We start from the raw sequence: 21,535 nt of genomic DNA on the forward strand, positions 1-21,535 counted from the left end.
AACCATCAAGCATCACTCAGTATCTCAGAATGACAAAGTGAGAACAGGATTCTGGAAATTTGTGCAAATATCTTAGAAATAAAAGCTGAAACGTCCCATTGACACAAGTATTCAGGCCCTTACTCCGTACTTTGGTAAAAACGATTGGCAGCAATTCCAGCCTGGAGTTTTTTTTGTGTCGTATGCGACAAGCTTTGCACATCTGGATTTGGGGATTTTTCTGCCATTCTTTTCTGCAGATCATCACAAGCTCTGTCAGACTGGATAGCAGATATTTAAGGTCCTTCCAGAGATGTTTGATTGGGTTCGACTCCAGCCTATGCCTGGACCACACAAGATCATTCCCAGAGTAGACCCTAAACCCCCTCCTCTGTTGTCTCTAATTTTGCGCTTAGGGTCATTGTCCTGTTGGAAGGTGAACATTCAGCCCAATTCGAGGTCTGAAGAACTCTGAAGTAAGAATTCATTAAGAGTATCTATATTCTCCCAGTCCCTGTCAATGAAAAACAACACCATGATTCTCTGTTTGAATGGTATTACCCAGGTGATGAAAGGTGGTTTCCTCCAGATATCTTGGTTTCATCAGACCAGAGAATCTTATTTCTCATAGTCTGACAGACCTTTAGGTGTCTTAATGCAAACTCCAAGTGGGCGTCCATGTGTCATATTGTGGAGAGGATCCTGTCTGGCCACTCTGCCTGAAAATTATACCAGATTGGTATAGTGTTGTAGTGATGGATGTCATTCTAGAAGGTTCTTCTATCTCCACAGAGGTTCTCCTCAGCTCCATTGGATTCTTGGTCATCTCTGTTAACATGGCTCTTCTCCAACAATTTCTCAGTTTAGCCAGGTGTCCCGATTGAGCAAGAGTCATGGTCGTTCCAAACTTTTTCTGTTTAAGAATTATGAAAGCAGCTGTGTGCTTGGGAACCTTCAATGATGCAAATGTTTGTGTAGCCTTCCCCAGATCTATGCCCAGACACAATCCTGTCTCTAAGCTCTGTAGGCAGTTCCTTCTACCTCATGGCTTGATTTCTGCTCTGATACACATGGACAGCTGTGGGACCTTCTACAGACAGGTGTGTGCCTTATCTATTCGAGTCCAACCAATTTGATTGACCACAGTTGGACACAAAACAAGGAGCAGACATCTCAACGATGATCAGTATAATTGTAATGCACCTGAGCCACATTTCAAGTGTCATAGCAAAAGGTATCTCTCAATACCTGTTTCATTATAATTTTTATTTTTTTAAGTTTGCAAAAATTTCTAAAAACCTGCTTTGGCCTTGTCATTCCAGGGTATTGAGTATTGTCTGAAATGGTTGAAATTTTAAATGATTTTAGCACAAGGCTACAACATAACAAAATGTGAAAAGAGTGAAGAGATCTGAATGCTTTATGTCCCTTGTGTCCCCCCTCTGTGTCTTTTTTTTTTTTTTTTTTTTTTTTTTTTATTCCAGTATGGGACATCCCAGGTATGTATACAAATCCTGATGTGCAGCCAAAAATTAACAAAAACCTTGTATGAAGACAGGAGATTGCCATGAGGTTATCGTAATTGTTGCCTGTCGTTTAAGTCACAAAAGAATGAAATCCTGCTGCTCAAGTGTAAGCATATACAAGTGATGATGTGTGTATGCCCACTCACGACATGCCAGAATGTGTAATACACCGAAGAGCTACTGGTATTTACATAACGGAATATTCTGTAGGAGTGCCTGCACATGGTAATGTCCACCAAGCACGCGTTACCAGTGCCCATTCACTCAACCATGCTTAGCACTGTAAATCCAGTGTAACAAATCCATTTGAAGGGAATCCTATAAAAATGGTTTATTAGAAAGAGAGGAAGACTTGATAAAGGATATGGAAATGAGTGTTGGAGGTTGGCTTACTGTTCTAAACCTTTGTAATGAGTAAGATGAGTCAAGAATATTTATATTGAAGCAAGCACCACTATTGCGTTGGTGCCTTTTTTAATTATAAAATACAATCTGTTCATTATTGGACCTGGATGATCCAGTTCAGATTTCCAAGTTGACAAGTTTGGTCACAGCATTGGAGCAGGGTAACAGTGGACACTACACTGAGTGTCAATCCATTGTAGGATACTTGCTTGCAGTCGCTTATATACATATTTCTTATCCTTTTGTAATTATACAGTATTTATTTATATGTTGACACTGCAGGTACTGCACCTAATTTCGTTGTATTTGTTACAATGACAATAAAGAGATTCTGATTCTGATAGTATGTATGCTTAAATTCTTCTATTTTTATACAAGTCACATGTACTGTATATATAGAATCATGAAAGCGTACAACTTATATTTTCATTTTTTCAGGCTTTTGTTTGTGCCTTAAACCATTAGTGTTATGCACCCTTCCAATACTGCAGCCGCCTTAGCACAGACGGCAGGATGTGGTGTTATGATTATTCTCTCATTACCTTCCCTATTGACATCTAGTGTGCTGCTAACATGAGTTGATACACTTGCCAGTTTACAAACTGGTGTCTTGACTCTATGTAGTAAAGAGCCATTGCTTCCTTTGGCCATTGTGTCCTATTTGTCCCCAAGAAAAATGAATATACACCCAGGTTCAATCACTGGTCACCTGTGTAACCCTGAACCATGTGTTTTTTTGTTTTTCTTTTTAACTTATTAGGTGTGCCAATGAAGCCCTGAGTCAACAAGTTTTCTCATCACCCCTGGTATCTTGTGTCCCATTTAGTTAGGTCACCACCATCCATCTCTTTTCACTGCTTGGCTCAGCCACTGAGTTGTATATTGTCCAAAAGTCAAGTTGATATACCTTTCAGTATGGTCATTGACCTTCTGTGTTTTCTTGAGTTAAGTTACCTCATCTCTTATTACTTTTTTTTTTCAGCCATGTTCCCTCATTACCCAGCCCGGTAGATTGATAACATATAGCAAAGTCTGTCCAGCTCCCAGCTCACTCACTGACAAAGTTGCTTCTGCTTCCATGCTAACTACTGAATCTTACTGCCCTGAAAGCCAAGTCATCTCACCTCCTAACAATATTGCTGGACCCTATCTAACATATCTTAATTTTCTGCACTGCCAACCCAGAACTGCTGATGGCATGCTTCTGTACCATTCACTGGACTTTCTTCTTGTAGGTGGAAAAGCTTGCCAGGTACCTGGACCCCAATGAGTTGGGCAGAGTGAATTTCAAGGACTTTTGCCATGGTGTATTCGCCATAAAGGGTGAGTATGCCCAGGCCAGGCTGCCTCGTGGTTCTATCTATTCCATGACCATCCATTCAATCTCTAACCAACTTATTGAGTTTATTTCTGGAAGCTAATTTTTATCTTAGAAGAACTGGGTGCAAGGTAAGAAGCAACTCTGCATTGGTCACCTGTATCTGTGTTAACCTTCTGGTTTATCTAACTGCTCCTTAATGGCTTTGTGTTGGTATGGAATGTAGTGTGTTGGAACATCACCTATCTGTCAAGATGGAGTATTTGAGGACAAACCATACTGGTAAGTGGTGAACTCGCATATGAGATGTAACTTACTTTTCTAGTATAGATTCTGGATCTCTGTGACCCTATAATGGCAGTAATGGATACCAATTCATCACAGCACATACTTCCATTCCAGTCTGTCCTCTTTCAAATCTCTCACCAGTTCAACTGGCTGCATGTTTTTTGAACTGGTATGAAAAAGAGGAAATAAATGAAGTCCTCATAGAGAAGGGAGGAACATGGCCACACCACATGCATTTCACTCCTGCCAGGAATCAAGCAGTAGCCCAAACACCAGGAAACAGGAATACAACCTCCAGTAGCATTCCTTAGGGGTTACTGGATACTTGTCACTAAAAAATTGAGGTTTGGGGCAGAGGAATAATTCTGTCTAAGCCAATAGGGGGCAGCACCCTTTTGGAAACTTAACTTTGACCCTTTCTGTGAACTCATCCCTTGGAAGGGCTCTGTGTGTTCTGTGAATCTGGAATTGGGAAATCTTGCCAGTAGAAACTCTGAAGTTGAGACAAAAAAGCACCCCCATGCACAGATATCCACTTTTGAAAATGCCTGGGGGTTCATAGATAGCTTTCATTGATTATTGAGCTTGTGATTTAGCCTATTTGCTGTGTGGGTATTGACTAGCACAGTCTAACCAAGAAAAAGAAGGCATAGTGATTCTTAGAAGAGTGCTGCACCTGCTGTCCTTGAACCTCTAGCAGATCGTATCCTACCACTCTTTAATACCTTTGTCTGGCTGTCTCCTGTTTTTTGGGCTCAGCTGGCACAAACTTGTATGGCAGGACTCATTGAACCAAGTGGGGTGCACTCCTCTGCTACCCAACTCTTCCTAGACATTTACCAGTCCTTAATGGCTTTGTCTAGCTACTGTGTACTGGCATTATTCCTTTTCTTTGCAGCTGTTACCTCCCACATGACGCCTGTGTGTCTGCTGTTGGGTAGGAAGACACTGAGTGGGATGTTGCCTGCTCAGTTCCAAGAGAAGAAGCTTTATGGCATGCAATGTGTACCATGTGTGTGCTATACTTCTTACAGCTGATGTTCCTTTTGCTTGTCATAATAATCCCAGTGTGACTGTTGCTGTGGTGAAGGAAATAAATGGAAAATACCCTGAGGGAACTACAGATGAAAAGGTGAATATCACTTTAGGACTAAGACATGGAGACAGATAGAAAGGCATCCTGGGATTCCTGGAAATCCAGTCTAATTTATTTCTCTAGACTACCAGTTCTTCCATGCTCAAGCCAGTATAGAGGATGAAAAGTGTCTTTGCATAATAGAAGCCTAAGGAAGACAACTATTGTGCATCTGTGACCCACTTAAATGCCCAAAGGAGTGATCACGAGAAGAATGAATGCTCCATGCAGGGAAATATGGTGATGCTACATTGTAGATCGTCATCTTTGGTGAGGTTTGCCTAAATCCAGTATGACAGACTTGGCACTACAAACCTCCACTCCCACTCGCCGTATCTCTACAAGGTGCATCTATGTCCTTCTTCCACATTTGATTTCCATGGCTGTGTCTATATCCTGAGGTCAGTGGTTTCTAGGATGCCCATTGTAGTTCTTCTGATGCCCAAACCCATGCTTGATAAAGAAGCTGGAACCCTCTGGCCAATAAAAAGTTCCTTACTGCCCACAAGCAAAGCTGGATTTGGAGTATGTACTAAAAGTGTATCTGTATGTGCTCAAGTTTATCTGTTCCTCCAAGCCACATTCATACCTTGCTGCATCTCTGACACCCAGCCACTTCAGGTGTTTATTGAGGCAGCAGTGTCCAGTTCTGGCATAAGACATAAGATGGTGGTCTAACTCCTCCTGCTGAGCTTATTTAGGTGGTCCTGCTATAGGTTATATCCAATGTTAAAGTGATGCCACTCAGTTTTTTGCTTCTGTTTTGGAAGAGCCTTTGCTTTATCATATAACGTGGTGATCCAAGATAGGAGAAGCTGTGGTCCTCTTTTGGCCTGTTGGCTGCTGCCTCTTTGCAAGTAATACCAAAATAGGCTGGTGTGCCTAACAATTTCCTTATTTCTCTCGAAGACACAGATTTTGATATTAAAACCAGGCCCTTGTGCTCTGCACACATGAGGAGCGCATTCAGTAATTACTAGCTGTAGATGTTGTGGGTGGGATCCATGCATTTTGATTTTGGAGACTACAGGGATCACCTTATCCTACAAAAATATTGTGGACAAGGCTCTTAAGTGTTGAAGTATGAAATCAGGAAGGACAGTTCATTCTTAAACTAAAATGCAAAATGAAAGCAGACGGCCCTGTACTGTAGTATTTAGTGCTATAACCTCACAGATCCAGATTCCTTGGTTCACATCTCACGCCTGATCATTATGTGAAGATGGCCTACAATTCTTGTGCCCGTGTAGGGTTTTTCATCAGTTGCTTTGCTTTTTTTTTCTCCCATATAATAAACATGAGTGTGCTAGGTTAAGCAGCAACACTAAATGGGCTCATCTTTGCGAGTCATTAATGTGTTCTAAGAAGGACTGGCATACCATCCATTTTTGTTTCCTATCTTGCTCTGTCCCCTACAACTGCAACGTTAGTTGTGTTGCCATCAGAAATTATATTGACCCCTTCACTGTTTTCACATTTGGTTAGGTTGCGGCAACACTCATTATCTCAAAATGACAAAGAAAATAGGATTTTAGATTTTTTTGCAAAACTAATTAAAGATAACTGATCACATTGACGCAAGTATTCTGACCATCAAGTTAGTATTTAATTGAAGCCCCTTCGACAGCGATTCCAAGCCTGGAGTCTTCTTAGGTATGTGATGCAACAAGCTATGCACACCTAGTTTTGGGGATTTTCTGCCATTCATCTCTGCAGATCCTCTCCAGTTCTGTTAGGGCCAGATTATACTTCACAATCGGAATGCTTACATGCATGCATCATGGGTGCCACACGTTCCCAGCGTTCTTTTGATACATCTTCTGAACACGTTTTCAGAAATTGGAGTACCAGCAAAAACATGGGTGATATGGGTGCAAGTTTTGGTATGTTACGTCAGCATCGTTGTTTTACTATCAACATGTGACAACTGGCTTGCAGCTCCAACAGGATCTCTCTGTGTGCGTTGATGTTTGATGAATGGTTCTGTGTGGTAAAGCACATTATCAAACTTGCATGCTGACATGCAAATGTCTTCATGGTGCTTTTCTTCATCCATTTCTCACATAGGCATTACAAGCGTCGCATAATCCTCCATCATAATGACTTGATACATTAAAAGGTATCCCAAACTGTCTCAACATTTTGTGTCGCTGTTGCTGTCTTTTTTTTCCATCTTTCTTCCCTCAACTCACAGCACAGCAAAACCGGACATTGTTTTCTCCCCATGATGATTTCTCTCACTGACACCTGGTGGCATCCTCCAGATTTACTTAAAGTACATACACAAATATAAGCCATGCGTCTCAGAAAACCTTGTACCTTCCTAATAGTGTAGAAGTGTCCTACATTAATGGCTGAAAAGGACAAGCAAGAGCACAAACATTTAAACAATCAATTACAAGGTCAAAATGGAAGAAGCAGCACTGATGGCCATTGATTCAACCTTTCTCTAGACCTTCATCTATACAAATTAAAGCAAACCTACAGGCACAAGGGAATGCAAGAGAATTCCCAAAACCAACCATTTAATGAAAGAAGGAGTAAAGTAGGAAATGGTGTGCAGTCAAGCCAAAGGTGAGGTTTAAGCATCATGGTGAGGACAGGAGCTGAGAAGCTCTGTTAGAGAAAAATTGAAGGGCACCACAATACCACTCATAATGGTAGATGAGAAGTACATTTCAAGAGGAAAGTGTCATTGGATATTTTCTTCATTGGGAAGCCAATACTGCAGTGCAAGACAGTGATGAGAAGGTTTTACATAGACAGGCTACCATATGACAGACAAACATACGATGTGGCATTCAACATTGGGAGCAGGGTGAATGAAATAGTGGAGAGTTTCTTTGATGGAAGAACTGGTGCCCATTCCGAATATAAAAAAGTCCCCTTAGTTTGTCAGAAGTCTGCCTGTCTTATGCTACACAACAAGGGCAAGAAAGAGGACAGGCTGTCCCTGACCAGGAATCAAACACATCCAGACCACCTGGGACAAGACAGTGAGCAACCTTCAAACAGTTTCCCCTTGGCCACATCTCTGGCACCTTTTCTCTCTGGACAGTACAATCTGCTGAGATAGTTATCCTTTTAATGGCTTCTCCTATCTCAACAGAGGAATTCTGAAGCTCTGTTAGACTAACTCTTGGGTTCTTCATCACTTTCTTGACCAAGGCCAATTACTTAGTTTGGCTGGATAGACAACTCAAAGAATCCAGGTGGTTCCACACTTCACCAGTTTCACAATTATTGAGGCCACTGTACTTCTGGGTACACTCAAAGCTTTAGAAACGGTTTTACCTCCTTGCCTTTATCTATGTCTCACCACAATTTTATCATGGAGGTCTACACAGAGTTCCTTGGACTTCATGGCTTATTCTGTATCTTGGCATGCAGTGTGAATTGTGGAACCTTAAATGGTCTGGTGTGTCTGTTTCCAAATGATATCCAGTCAATTCAGGTGTACTCAAGTCAAGTTCTGGACACATATCAAAGAGAATTAAAGCCAACAGGATGCACCAGAGCACAATCTGGAGTTCCACAGAGTCTGAATGTTTCTATGAATGACACATTTCAGGTTTTGATTTTTTTAATGTATTTGCAAACATGTTTTCAGTTTGTTATTATGAGTTGAGTGTAGATTGATGAGAAGATATGGCAGATTTATCCATATAAAATGAAATCCACAAAACAATAGAGTGTGCAGAAAATGTAGGGATCTGAAAACTTTTTGAATCCACTGTATATGTGAAAAACTGAAACTGTGGTATTGTTAGCTATGACAAGAAATTACTAATATTGTGTCATAACCATTGATGTGGTCCAATATCTATTTGGAGACTCTACGGATTCGATATGATGAGCAAAGTCAATTAATTCCAGCATAAGCTCCAGGTTTCCTTAGATCCTGAACTGAAGTCAAAAGGTGTAAAAATAGATGAGCAATGTCGGTAGCTGCCAGTATGATTTTTTTGTATTATTTTTTGAAACAGCAATAAAGTTTTAAGATAATGCATTATTTCAGGCAGGAATATGAACACAATGGTGCTTGCCTTTGTGTAAAATGAGGCATCCTATAAAATTCTTCTAAAACACTTAAACACACACACACACACACATGCTCCTCATCCCCATCTTGTCCATGAGAAAATATCACTATTCCAAATTAAATCAGCACAGTTCCCAGACTGCTTGGACACTACTGCAGTAAGGTGTGTTAGTGCAAAGTACTATTTCTATGAAGCGCTTTGAACATGGGAAAAGCGCTATATACATGTATTATTATTTTGTGAGTCTAATCAAAGATGTCCCCAAATATATCTCTGGTCTTCAGTAAAATGTTTGTCTCTGTTACTCTGCAGGCTGTGAGGAGATTTTGAAGAATGCTTTGGCCATTAGAAATGGCACATGCCGGCCATGTGAAGTGGACTACAGAGACTACACTTATCAGGTATGCGCTTCCCAGATAATTTATCATATGCATATCATATGCAAGTGCCGGTCAATACTATTGCGTAGTCACCCAATTGATTCTTCAATAAGAAAACTGTAGTTAAGTATGTGGGTGCAGCCTTTCAAATTGGCACTGTGATATGCGAGTGTAGCCTTTCAGAACTGGTGCTGTTATCTCCCGATTGTTGTTGTCATATGTGGGAAGGGCCACTCAAGATTGGTGCTGTCTTATGTGGGTGTGGACTCTCGAAATTGGTGCCTTAATATGTGAGTGGGGCCTCTCAAGATTGGTGCCTTCATATGTGAGTGGGGCCTCAAGACTGGTGCCGTCATATGTGGAAAGGCCACTCAAGATTGGTGCTGTCTTATGTGGGTGTGGCCTCTCAAAATTGGTGCCTTCATATGTGAGTGGGGCCTCTCAAGACTGGTGCCGTCATATGTGGGTGGGGCCACTCATGTGTGGATAGAGTCTCTCTTAAGATCAGTAGTACTGTATGTGGGTGGAGTCCTCAAAGTTATGTGATTTCATGTGTGGGAAATCCCCAACGTTGTCATGTTATGCATAGGTTCACAAGTTGCGTCTTTCAAGTTCAAGCAATATTATGCTTACTGGAATCTAACAAGTCCATTTCATTTAAAGCGTTTTGTAGCCTTGTTAAGTAAGGACCATTGTCTATTCTGAGAAACCATTTTAGTGTCTTGACACTATGGTGTCAGCATGCTATGGTGAAGTTTCACATGATCCGTGAGACTGTGTGGGCTGAGTCTCATAAGATTAGCAGTGTGATGGCCTGATGTCTTTTAACAATTTTTAGATTAATATCTAAAACAGATTAGTAATTTTTTTTAAATATCATGATAGGTTATGGACTCGGTCTTTATAAAATGTCATATTATGGTGAGGCCTTGATACTCCCATTAAGGTAGCAGTTTTTTGCCATTATTTTTTCTTGTGTTTCCTTTGTAGGCTTCTGGCAGTTTTTTGGTTGCGTTTTAAATATTTTAGATGTCTTGACAGTTGTTTGAGTTCATGCTTGACTGGAATCGGAAACTTTGTATCAGGTCCTGTTGGCATGAGTTTGCCAGATCCTGTATAGATGGTGTACATGAAAGGGGATACTTTACTCCTTGTGATGTCATGCTAGTCTTGAAATTTTTAAATTTTAAATTTGAGTGTCATTTGAAAGGTGGCTGTTTTTTATGCAGATGCAGGTCTGATTGCTGAAATCTGGTCCACATTTGATCTTTTTGGGTGGATTCTTTAGTGATTTTTCTGGCGTCTGTCTTTTTTGTGTGTTTCTCATGTGGTTGCAGATATACGACATTGACACTAGCTTATGGCAGACAGTCCAGGCCATGAAAAATAATCAAGCCTGCCTGTTTACAATTTTACAGCCATTATGGAAAAAGGTCACAAATTCCACCCTTCTAAATTCTCTGCTATTTGTTTAAGAAGTGTTTATTTATTATTTAAAGGGATGAGCAGAAGCATCGGGAATGTGTTGCAGCAGTCTGCTGTTTCTAGGTGACGCTGAATTGGGAAAAGTGACAGAAGCAAAGGCGCAGTTTACAGTGCATATCTTAGCAAGTCCCTGTAGATGAATATGCTGGGTATCTATTTTTAAACCCGGCGCTGTAGGATTGGATATGGCTTTTAGCTGGAAGCTCTTAAGAAGAGCCGACCCTGTTGTTTGAATGTTTAAGAGCCAACTGAGGGGCCATGTGGCTGAGGAGATTTGGGGGACTCGGGTGCACATTTCCAAGTTAGAGGCTCTGGTGTCAACGTTGCTTTGCCCCTTGCACCTTATCCACTTACTGTTTTTCAGAGGGTACTGTGGCCAGTGGTGAAGAATATTTCCTTGTGATAGAATCCTATTTGAATGAATCTTTGAAAGATACCCTTTTGTGTTAACATACATCATAATGCATTTTAAGACAGCATGAGTTGTACATTGTATTTCCATAATTGGGGAGCAGATTAAATGATTTCTCTCTGTGATTTGAACAGGCGACCTTCAACATTTTTTTTATCCTCTTGACTACATTGCCAGCTCATCACCTTTGATGCCAGCCTTCTGAGTTAATCCTGCCATCTGTACTGCCAGATCAGAACATGAAGGTCTGTGACCTGACTGTGGGAAACAGCCTTCTATTCGCTGATGGTTAATACTTGGCATCGCCTACACCAGGCTCCCTGGCTAATTTTGCTTTGTCTTGCTTTTCTAAACGAGTGATAATTGATCAGTTAAGAAGCCACATTAACACACTACTCTTACGTCAGCAAAAGGGAAAAAAATAAAATAAATAAATAACAGTGCTTATGTGACAAACAGATCAGCTGCAAGGGTGACCATAAGTCAGCTGAAATGTGTGAGTGATAAAGACTGAAATATAAATTCCTGAAAAGGGAGCATATGCATCTGTTATTTAAGTTCAAGTTAAGCTTTTAATCAAAGGCAAAATAATTCTGCATTTGCTTTTTGAAATTGATAGCAAGTCTGTAGGCTGTCTAATGCAATGCATTGTAAGAAATCTTAAATTAATTACAGATGCACTGGATTCAGAAAGTATTTTGACAATTTCAGTTTCCGAACACTTTAATGTGTTGTAGATTTAATTTTAAATGGCTACTTTTTTGCCCATTAATCAATATCCAATAACCTATAATGATAAAATGACATGTTTAAAGAAAGGCTTGCAAATTTATTAAAAATCAAAAACTGAAACCTTTTATTCATAGCAAGAAGACTCAGAGCTGTAATTGCTATCAAAAGGGCTTCTGCAAAGTACTGAATTAAGGGTCTGAATACTTCTAAGTCTCTACAAGTTTTGTACACCTGAATTACTCCTGACAGGTCATCTCAAGCTCCATTAGACTGGAGTGTTCTGTAAACTTCCACCATTCCCAGTTTTTTTTCACTTTTTTTTTTTTTTTGCACTTTGACCCAACAAAAAAATGGACTGGTATTCTGTCAAGTGTCCCAGGTCAAATATGCCTCACATTGTGATGCAGAATGTAGCAGAGCCTGATGTCACACCCTAACAATAGAATGAGAGGTATCATGTTTAATGTGTATGGTCTACGTATTTTTACCTTAGCAAAATTAAACATTTCCAACCTTTTGCTGGTATTGAATGTGGCCATCAGTTTTCTATTCAACTTAAATCAAGGGCCCTCCTCTCCACTTCTGTTTATTCACCTCCTCAAAAGGCTTTATTACAGGGGTAACTCAATTACGGTCCTGCAGGTCCACAAGCTGCAGATTTTTTTAATTATAACCCATTTATTTACTAATAAAGCAATATTTTTGGGGGTTTAGTTTTAGTTAACTTGCTTATTAAAATTGAGATGACTTAATTGCCTATTTTAGTTTTCAACTGCTCTATTTCTAATTGTTGCCTGTTTTCTTAGGTAGCCTTAAGTTAATAAAGAGGTGCAAATGACAAAGGAGTCAACATGCTTCAAATTAAACCGGTGCACATGCATCAATGATTTCTCTGTGTTAATAAAATGTTTGGAAATTAATGAGAGGGAAGGGAATCACCACAAAACATATGGATACAGTTCTCAGGAAATGAAAAATAAACAACTTTTTTCTTGGGAGAATGATAGCACTAACAAGCCACAGAATTAAGTTTCATTTTCTACTAGGCCTGATTTCAAATTATGAATATAATTGGTTGGAATGAAAACCTGCAGCCTCTGTAGACCTCCCGGACCATAATTGAGTACCCCCTGTTCTAGCATCCTGTCCATAGGTTTCTCTTATCAGTGCTATGTTGATTATCTATAGCTGTACCCACCGTTTCCTGTAGAGGACTACATGGTATGAACTTGAATCCCTGCATGGTACAATTGTATTGCAGCCTGGATGAAAGAACACCATCCCCAGCTTAACCTGGCAGAGACGGACCTTCCTGTAATCCTAGCTTGCCCGTCTATTCAGCACTCCATCTCTGTTCAGCTCTGTTCATTATTGCTAACACACACCAAATCTGTATGCAACCCTGAGGTGGTGACCATCAATGACCAGCTGTCCTTCACTGACCATGGTTTCTCAGTCTTGTAGATTCGCTCATTATAACATCAGACTGCATCTGACTGAGTATGCAGCACAACTCCTGGTCCAGGCTTTGATCTTATTGCGTCTCCGTTGGCAGGAATATCTGCATGTGTCACCCAGCCACTGCAGATGATTCAAAATGCAGAGGCACGTCTGGTGTTCAACCAGCCGAGGCGGGCACATCTCGCTCCTCTTTTCAGATGAGTACATTAGTTCTCTGTGACATTCTTTGCGCTTACCTGCAGAGTAGTCAGCGGGTCAGCACCTATATATATATATATATATATATATATATATATATATATATATTATATATATATTATATATGGAGACACTTGTGATGTCCTGCTGTGGTCCTTCTTGATCTCTCGGGTCTGGTGATGCCGTCTGTGTTTGCTATTAAATATTGCTGGTCGATTGAATTACCCTCCTCCATTTGAGATTCTGACTCCTTTAATTTGTGTAAAAAGCTTTTGAAGTCCCTCTTTCTTTGTGAATTTCTGTCTGATTTTGGCCATTAGGTTTTTGTAACCTTGGAATTGTAACTCGCTTGTTTTTGTCCTGTACTCTTCATTGGTGATGATTGATTTTGTAACTTTGTTGTGTCACACTTGATCCCAAACAGACCCGAAGACTGATGTTTACTCAATTATGTTGACATCTTTTGTAAGTCACTTTGGATAAAAGTGTGTGGTAAGCAAATAAATGTAAATACAACTACTTGCAGACCCTGTTGACTACACCTGCTTACTTTTCTTGTTTGGGCTTAAAGTGAGTTTCCTTACTGTAGAAGGGTGCGTACTGCCATTTACTGTATTGTTGTCTTTCTGTGGTAAAGGTTTGACCCCTGTCATGCGGCAAGGACAGGTTGGTCCCCCCCCCCACCCCCAATTTCACTGGATTGTGCTGTTTATAGGCTCCAGCGACAGTGAAGTTGAATGCACAGGCTCAAAAACTGAATGGCAGGTCTAACTTTACTGCCATTATTACAACACTCAACATCATTTTATGTTTTTTTTAGGCATTCTGTTTTTTTGACTACACCAGGTGGATCCACGTCACAGTTTTTAAATTTACTGTTGTGGAAATTTATCTGCCATTGCCGCATTGATGCTCAGTTAGGCCATAATTGGGTCATGTGAGGTGAAAAAAATGAGGGTAGGGTAGGCTCCTTATTTTAGAACCATATTAATTTAAATTCCACTTTTTTTGATTAAATGAGACATGTTAGATGCTGTAGTGTGTGCACTTTCTTTAGCACTTAATCCCACCTTATTAAGGCAAATTAATTTTTAATCAGCATAAAGCAACACCCTCTTTGAAGTTAAAAAGTCACAGTTTTGCAAACAGATTTCTAACTGACCCCATACAAGTACATGTTTTTAGACTTGCATGGTGATCCAGTTTTTTTTTCCATCCATACCCGTAAAGCACGAAGGGATACTCTTGGCTAATGCATACAGTAGAGAGTCAGGTTGAAGAGCAGTATCTATGTTCTTTCCATTGCTTCATGTTCTTGGATCTTCTGACTTTTCCTCTAATATGTGTGCGCACTTCAATGGACACCAGCATGCCTAAATTTTACCAAGGACGTACAGGGACTGCAGCCAGGGACCCCAAAGTTAGATGTGCTCAGTTCATTGGCGACCTTGTTCACTGAATTATTTCCTGAAAATATGCCCCATGATGCTTTGTGAGGCAAGCATGACATACATTGCGCATTCCTTGGTGGTTCTGGGAGAAAGGGGCAAAGCTACAGCCAACACTATGTCTCCACAATATCAAATAAATATAGTGTTGTGACAAGGCGGTAAGTATTTTATTCTGTTTTACTTCAACATAAAATTAAACAAATTAGAAAATGTATGCAGGGCGCAACATTTAGATGTGTTTGGATACTTAGTTAACTGATTTGAAAGCTGGAGCATTTTACATTTTTTTTGTTACTTCATCAGAGTCAGTTATCACATTTTTGTTTAAATATTTTTGTAACAATGAGTCATATTCAAAAAAACACGATAATAGAATGTGAATACATGTGTTAGCAGACTACAAGAATTACACACATTTTAACAGCACTGTACATTCTTATATAAGTAAAGATGATGTACAAATAGGCTTATGTTGACTCAACAGCTTTCATACACAGGACATTCCAATTCAAGTGACGTGAAAATGGCTTTGATTGATGTACTGTTAATATCAACAATAAAATTAAATTACCAAAGAAAATGTAATTATAACAAGAAAATGAACAATACCAGCATAAAATCACAAACAAAATTAACCATGAATGAAGAAAAAAACTAAAATAAGCTCCCCATCTTCTGCCCAACTATAAACTGCAATTCTTTTTCTGACCGCATGCTATGTTTATATCATTTAAGGGAGCTGCAACTTTTATAATTCCATAAGTTCAAAAAACCTTTTAGCTGCAGGTTGTTAACATTGGTTCTTTACAATAATAATGTGCAGATGGTGCAGCCGTGAGGTAGTTTATACTTCAAAGTAAATACTGAGGACATGTTAGTTCAGTCCACGCCTATAGCGTGACAATTACATAATATCTTTCCTTTTCTATTCATTTCCAAAGAGGTGAATTTGTGTTTCTGTACCAATGGCTTTGCACATGTCTCTCCTGAGGTTTGACTAACTTGCGTTGGATAATCAATCAGCTGTCAGATGAGTAAAAGAGGAAAATCTACAAAACATACATTATAAGTTGCTGTTACCACTCTCAAAGTAAAATGAAAGCAGTAAGCTAATTCATAGTTGAAAATGCACAAAATGTTTCTCTGTGTTAAGACAGTCATTAACAAGTTTGCCAATGCTTTTCAATGAGGGATTTTAAAAATGTATAGCATGATCTGTTCCAGACGCCTCGGTGAAAACTGAAATGTCATGACATATTTCCTTGACAAATTAATATGCCACATTTAATCAAAATGGGTCCACTGAGGGCCAAGTTGTTCCAGACGGACAGACAGACAAGGCTATTGCAATAGGCTCTTTTTACATATTATGAGAAACTATGCTATTTTTATATTCCTTACACCCTTAAGTGGAGGCAAACTTATTGGTAATCTGTCCAGGAAAAGGTATAAAAAACTAATAGACTATTTTTCATAACAATAATACTGATACCTTGCCTCATGGGATGTTAGTGGTGATAGAAGCTCAGGAGACGCAAAGGGAGATGAATGACTCTGAGTATTGTTCTTGGCAATTGAAATTTCTATGGTACAGTATATAATATACCATAAGGGACGGTCAGCATCTCCCTTGGGTTGTAGCGGTGCCTCGGATTCCCACAGGGCAGCACGGTACATGGAGTTCTTCGACTCGGCCCTGTTGGGTTCCGTGGGTGCCACCAGGGGATGCTGCAGGGACTGGGGAGCCGTACTTCATGGGGCGCCGACCTCACCTAGAAGTGCTTTCAGACCATGTGTGCAGAAGATGGAAAGTACTCCTGGGTGGGATATAAAAGGAACTGCCTGCCTCACGTTGAAGAGCCAGAGTTGGGACAAAGGTGGACAACACTTGCAAGGAGGAGTGGAGGAGGCAGTGACCGAAAGAGAAAGAATTCATATAATATTGTAATGACCAGTGTAATAAGCAAACACAACTCTGAGGTACTGGAGCTTTCCACTTTTTACTTGGAGTCTTCTTTCCATGCCCTGTCTTATACTCCATTATCTGAGTTATGGAGCACACCTCCAAAACAATAAAAGAAAGCTTTCCGAACCAATCAGTTTATCTCCTGCCACTCACGTTCTGTCTTTTTCTGTACTGCAAACACTCCTGCTTATTGTCTCCTGGCTCCCTACTCAACACTTCCTTCGGCCGCACCTTCTGTTTTCTCCTAACTTCTCCTGTCACTCCACCCCTTCCAGAACAGAAGCCTCTCCCCCAGTCCCATCACTTACAGTATTCATTCCACCCTTTCTGCTTCTCCACAGCACATCACAAGCTGCCTGCGCGTCACAATATATTAACAAAACATAATATAACAGAACTTTAAAAAGACAGTTACAATGCAGAAGGATCATTCTCTGTTGTTCCTCCTGCTCTGTAATTTGAAGCAATACTTCAAGAACTTTCGCCACTTTGTAAACATTTTAATAATTTCAATTTTTTTGTGACAACTCCACACGCTTATGTTTAGCAGCCATAACAATGTGTAGTAGAATAATAATAACAAAGGAGCAAAGCTACGAAACGGTATTAAAACTGAAGGTACATAACTGACACTGTGATCTGAAAATGCGGCATGACAAGTGGTGCTGGCGAAGAATACTACGTGCTAGCGAGTTGTTCCAATATGCACAGCTTACACCTTACTGCAAAGCAGTAGGGATAGGTAGGTGCTGGTATGTTTTTATTTGTTTGTTTATTTTTTATGCCTTGATGGTTAACGGAAACAGACAGTTAATCGAGTGACGGATAATTAAGGTTTTACTGTACATACATGTAGATATATCTATCTAATAAAAATAGGTATACTCTGTAGATACATTTATATATATTTTCACTTATTGCTAGTGTGTGGCCATTTGCTGCATTTTTTTTTTATGGTTATTGTTCCGTTTGTGTCTTTTGTTGTTTGAGGCATGTGTGGTGCAGTGCACTGCTGCCTCACAGATTAGGTCACATTTTTGACCACAAAAATTAGTCCAGCACAGTTGGCAGACATTTACCTGAACACTATCATTGAACTTGTGCCAAAGTCGGGTTTGCTCATCTCTTTCAGGTCCTCGAGTAGTAATCATCTTACTGTCCCATGCACCAGATTCTCCACCCTGGGAGGCAGGTCCTTCAGTGTTATGGCCCCTCAACTCTGGAACTATCTTCCTCAGTCTCTCCGAGATTGCTCCTCTTTCTTCACCTTTAAATCTCAACTCCAAACTTTCCTCTTCGACGAACCTTTTGTCTTTTTTGTGTGATTTTTTTTTTTTTTTTTTTTTATATACACTCTGTATGTAAAGCAACCATGGGGTTGTGAAAGGCATTCTATTAATGCAACTTATTATTATTAAGCTTGGGAGTGGTGGACATCTTAACAGATTTTGATTGTCCCTGCTAATGTAAAATGGAGGGTGGGCCCTCTATTTACATCTTGTTTATTTTTTTCCATACAAACAGCACAATTTTGTTGCAAAGGAACTTTATATTTACTTGTGATATTTACCCCCTAAATATTTAAACTGATAAAAACTGGTTTTTTAATGGTATTTTATGGTTCTTTACTGGGTTGTGCTTTTCTTCATAGAGCCACTGCTTGATAAAGCACTATTTCATTCTGAGTAGGGTTTTCTGCATATGGAGTTGGTTCTTTGTGCTTTGAAAACATTTCCTAAAATCTAGAAAAAAAGAGAAATCTTTAATGTATGGCAGGCAGGACGCTACCAGATAAAGAAAACTTGACCTTAGCTTGTGCTATTGTATGCTGCATGAGTCCTTTTAAAATCATGATCCATTTGTATTTCACAAATCTCTTCTATTATGGTATGGAGCCTGTTACAGATGGAAATAAAGAAAAGATTCTTTATGAGACCTTCATGTGTATGGGTCTTTTGGGAGCCAAAAATGGTTCCCCTATGGCAACTCTCTGAAGAACCACTGGGACACCTTGACTTTTAAGAGTGCAGAAAGAGTTGCATCAAATATGTCAAATTTTAAAATGTGTGCTTCAGTTTAAATTCTAAATATTCTTGATTGTAACAAAAATGTGAATTTTGTCACCCTCTGATAGAGGCAAATAGAGAGCCAAATTTCCAGTAAAGAATCAATAATCAAAAATAGCCTAATATTTGTAATAATTGACCTTGAAATAGTCTAAGCCTAAACCGCATATGCTTATGTTTGAAATGTCATTTTGAACCTTCTGGGAGTGGCTCTTTGAGGACTAGGACCGCAGCTAAAGAATCAGATATGAAAAAAATGATCATATTCTTGAACAGCAACCTTGAAAAAACATATAATGACACTCCACATCCCTATTTTTATTTATTTATTTAAGTTTTGTGAAAAGGACCCCTTTTATCTCATTAGGGTATGAATCCCTGGGGTTGGTTAATGTGGCAATAGCAACTTCCAGTCCTTCTGATCATTTTTGCTGAACACCTATTGGTTTATTTTTTGTCATAAGGGTGTAAAATATGGTATAAAAATTGCCTAGAAATGAAGATTTTTTTTCTGGTATAGAGAAACACAACTAAGGAGGAACTCCCAAAAAGTTCGACGTCTTGCATAACTAAACATCAAGACGTGTCCAGCAGTATGGGTTTTCACATACCGGTGAGTCAGGAAGCGCCGGTCAAAAAAAAAAAAAAGTTATTTCAAAACGTTCGTAAATAATTTTTATGAACACAAAAAAGACTCCACCACTAGACTCTTGTGCTGCTGTAGCTGTAACTTGATAGAACAAAATAATGTGTAGTAACGTTAAGGGGAGCATATTACAATTCAAAGAATCGGGGAGACCGTATTCGCAGATAAGAAGTGTGAACGGTGCCGTACATCAGTAACCACTAGAGGGCAGCCTTTGCTATCTTTCTGTGTTGGCTACACCAGAGAGATGATTTGCGTGTAGTCTTGGTGTTTTACATGTTCCATTTCTAAAAAGTGATCAAGTTTGCACTGTTCCAAATCTTTTCCAAATACACACACACACACAATGTGTCGGGTACCTAAGCAGTCAACAATTACTCCAAACCTGCTTTCGAGTAAACGAAAAATACGAAAATATTTTTTTTTATTTGATTTTTCTTTTTTGTATCAAACGAAAACCTTGATTTCAATTTTCAAGTGAGACATTCCTCTCTATTAACGCCTGCAATAGACCTCATTAAAGAGTGCCGTTTCCATGGTGACAAATTTCCAGTATAAAATGAATTACAGTTGTTAAATATTACTGTTGTGGTTCAAAATGATTTAGCTGGTATTTGTCTCCCACTGAATCTTTTGTGGTGGGAGGATAGCTTCAAGGCTGACTTTTAATGCAGGGGACATGTCGAGAACAGGACAGTGGTAGACTTCTAACCTCAGTCCAAGTTGAGGTTCACTAGCAGGTCTAACTAACCAGGCCTGGTGCAAATATCTGCCTGTCTATTTGTTACGTGAAGCCGGGAAACACTGCAGGTCCTTGCAGCAGTATAATAGTAAGAATACAGCAAGAAACTGTGGCAGACCTCTGCTTAACCTTTAATTTTGGGCTGCCGCAATATACACGAGGAACTACCTCATATTAAACTGTGCTATATTACCACTTACATTGGTCAGGTGTTTGTTCAGTGCTGAAGTGTTCTGTTTGACAATTGTTTTAAACATACATATTTGTACCATTGCATTGATTCTATTTTTGACCTTGCTTTGTTTTTACCCTTTTTAATTTTACAAATTCTAGAAAACTAAAAAAAGAAAGACCAGATCATAAACAAATGAACTTTTAATGCCAGTTATCAGAAGAAACTTTACACAAGAAGACAAATTAGAACAATGTCTGCTTGATTCAAATAAAAGAAAAGCTAAAGGAAAGCAGCATGGTAGTGCAGTGGTAGCGATGCTGCCTCGCAGAAAGGAGACCTCGGTTCACATCCTGGGTCCTCCCTGCATGGAGTTTGCACATTGTCTGCATGTCTTTGTGGAATCTCAGCGTTGTATGCAGCAAGAGTCCTTTTAAAATCAGGAACCCTTTGGTGTTTTATAAATCTACTATTATATATCTATGGTATTTATGGAGCCTGTTACAGATTTAAATAAATAAAGGATCTTTCTGGAACCTTCATGTTGGTAGTTCTTTAATGAACCAAAAATGGTTCACCAATTGGCATTGCTCTAAAGTACCACTCTGATGCCTTTGTATTAAAGAGTATAGGCAGAATTTAAAGCAGGCAGGGCAACAATCTATCAAGAGCGAAAATTATTTTACAGATTTTTAATTATGATCAGCAGCCAATGTTTTCCGATTAACTTGTAACCTGTTTACCATTTATTGTTCTGTTTAAATTGTAAAGCAGAGGATTAATTTTAGTAGGTCAAGTAAATATGTGTAATATTTAGATAGGTCTGAGTGTGGCTTTTTCAAACAGAAGAACTTCGAATCAGGATATTGAGAGGGCAGTGGGATGGCAGGGTGGCCCAATGTTTAACACTTCTGCCAATCCTATGCTCATATTGTGATTTTTGATTTTTTTTTCCCCTGTGGTGTTTGCACATCCTGACTTTGCCCGTATGTTTTTTTTTTTTTCCGGAATTCCTGTGTCAATAATGCTGGTTAAACTGTATTTGTTGCATGTATCCATGCAAATGTATCCATTTTGGGTCCTTTTTTATTCTCTATATACCTTCACCCTATTGGATCTATTTTTAGGAA

General features: G+C 39.3%; 2 protein-coding genes across 2 annotated transcripts in view; both read left to right on the forward strand.

The window, feature by feature from the left end:
* Positions 1–21,535, forward strand: part of dgke (diacylglycerol kinase, epsilon) — a 521,693-nt gene that overhangs the window by 274,310 nt on the left and 225,848 nt on the right.
* Positions 1–21,535, forward strand: part of LOC114664632 (rab11 family-interacting protein 4-like) — a 122,405-nt gene that overhangs the window by 4,252 nt on the left and 96,618 nt on the right. Inside the window, exons 2-3 of the mRNA XM_028818820.2 lie at positions 3,146–3,233; positions 9,007–9,095. Of these exons, the coding sequence (XP_028674653.1) occupies positions 3,146–3,233; positions 9,007–9,095 (177 nt within the window). The remainder of the gene's footprint in view (positions 1–3,145; positions 3,234–9,006; positions 9,096–21,535) is intronic.

Source organism: Erpetoichthys calabaricus, chromosome 14, assembly GCF_900747795.2.
Source record: "Erpetoichthys calabaricus chromosome 14, fErpCal1.3, whole genome shotgun sequence".
NCBI lineage: Eukaryota > Metazoa > Chordata > Cladistia > Polypteriformes > Polypteridae > Erpetoichthys > Erpetoichthys calabaricus.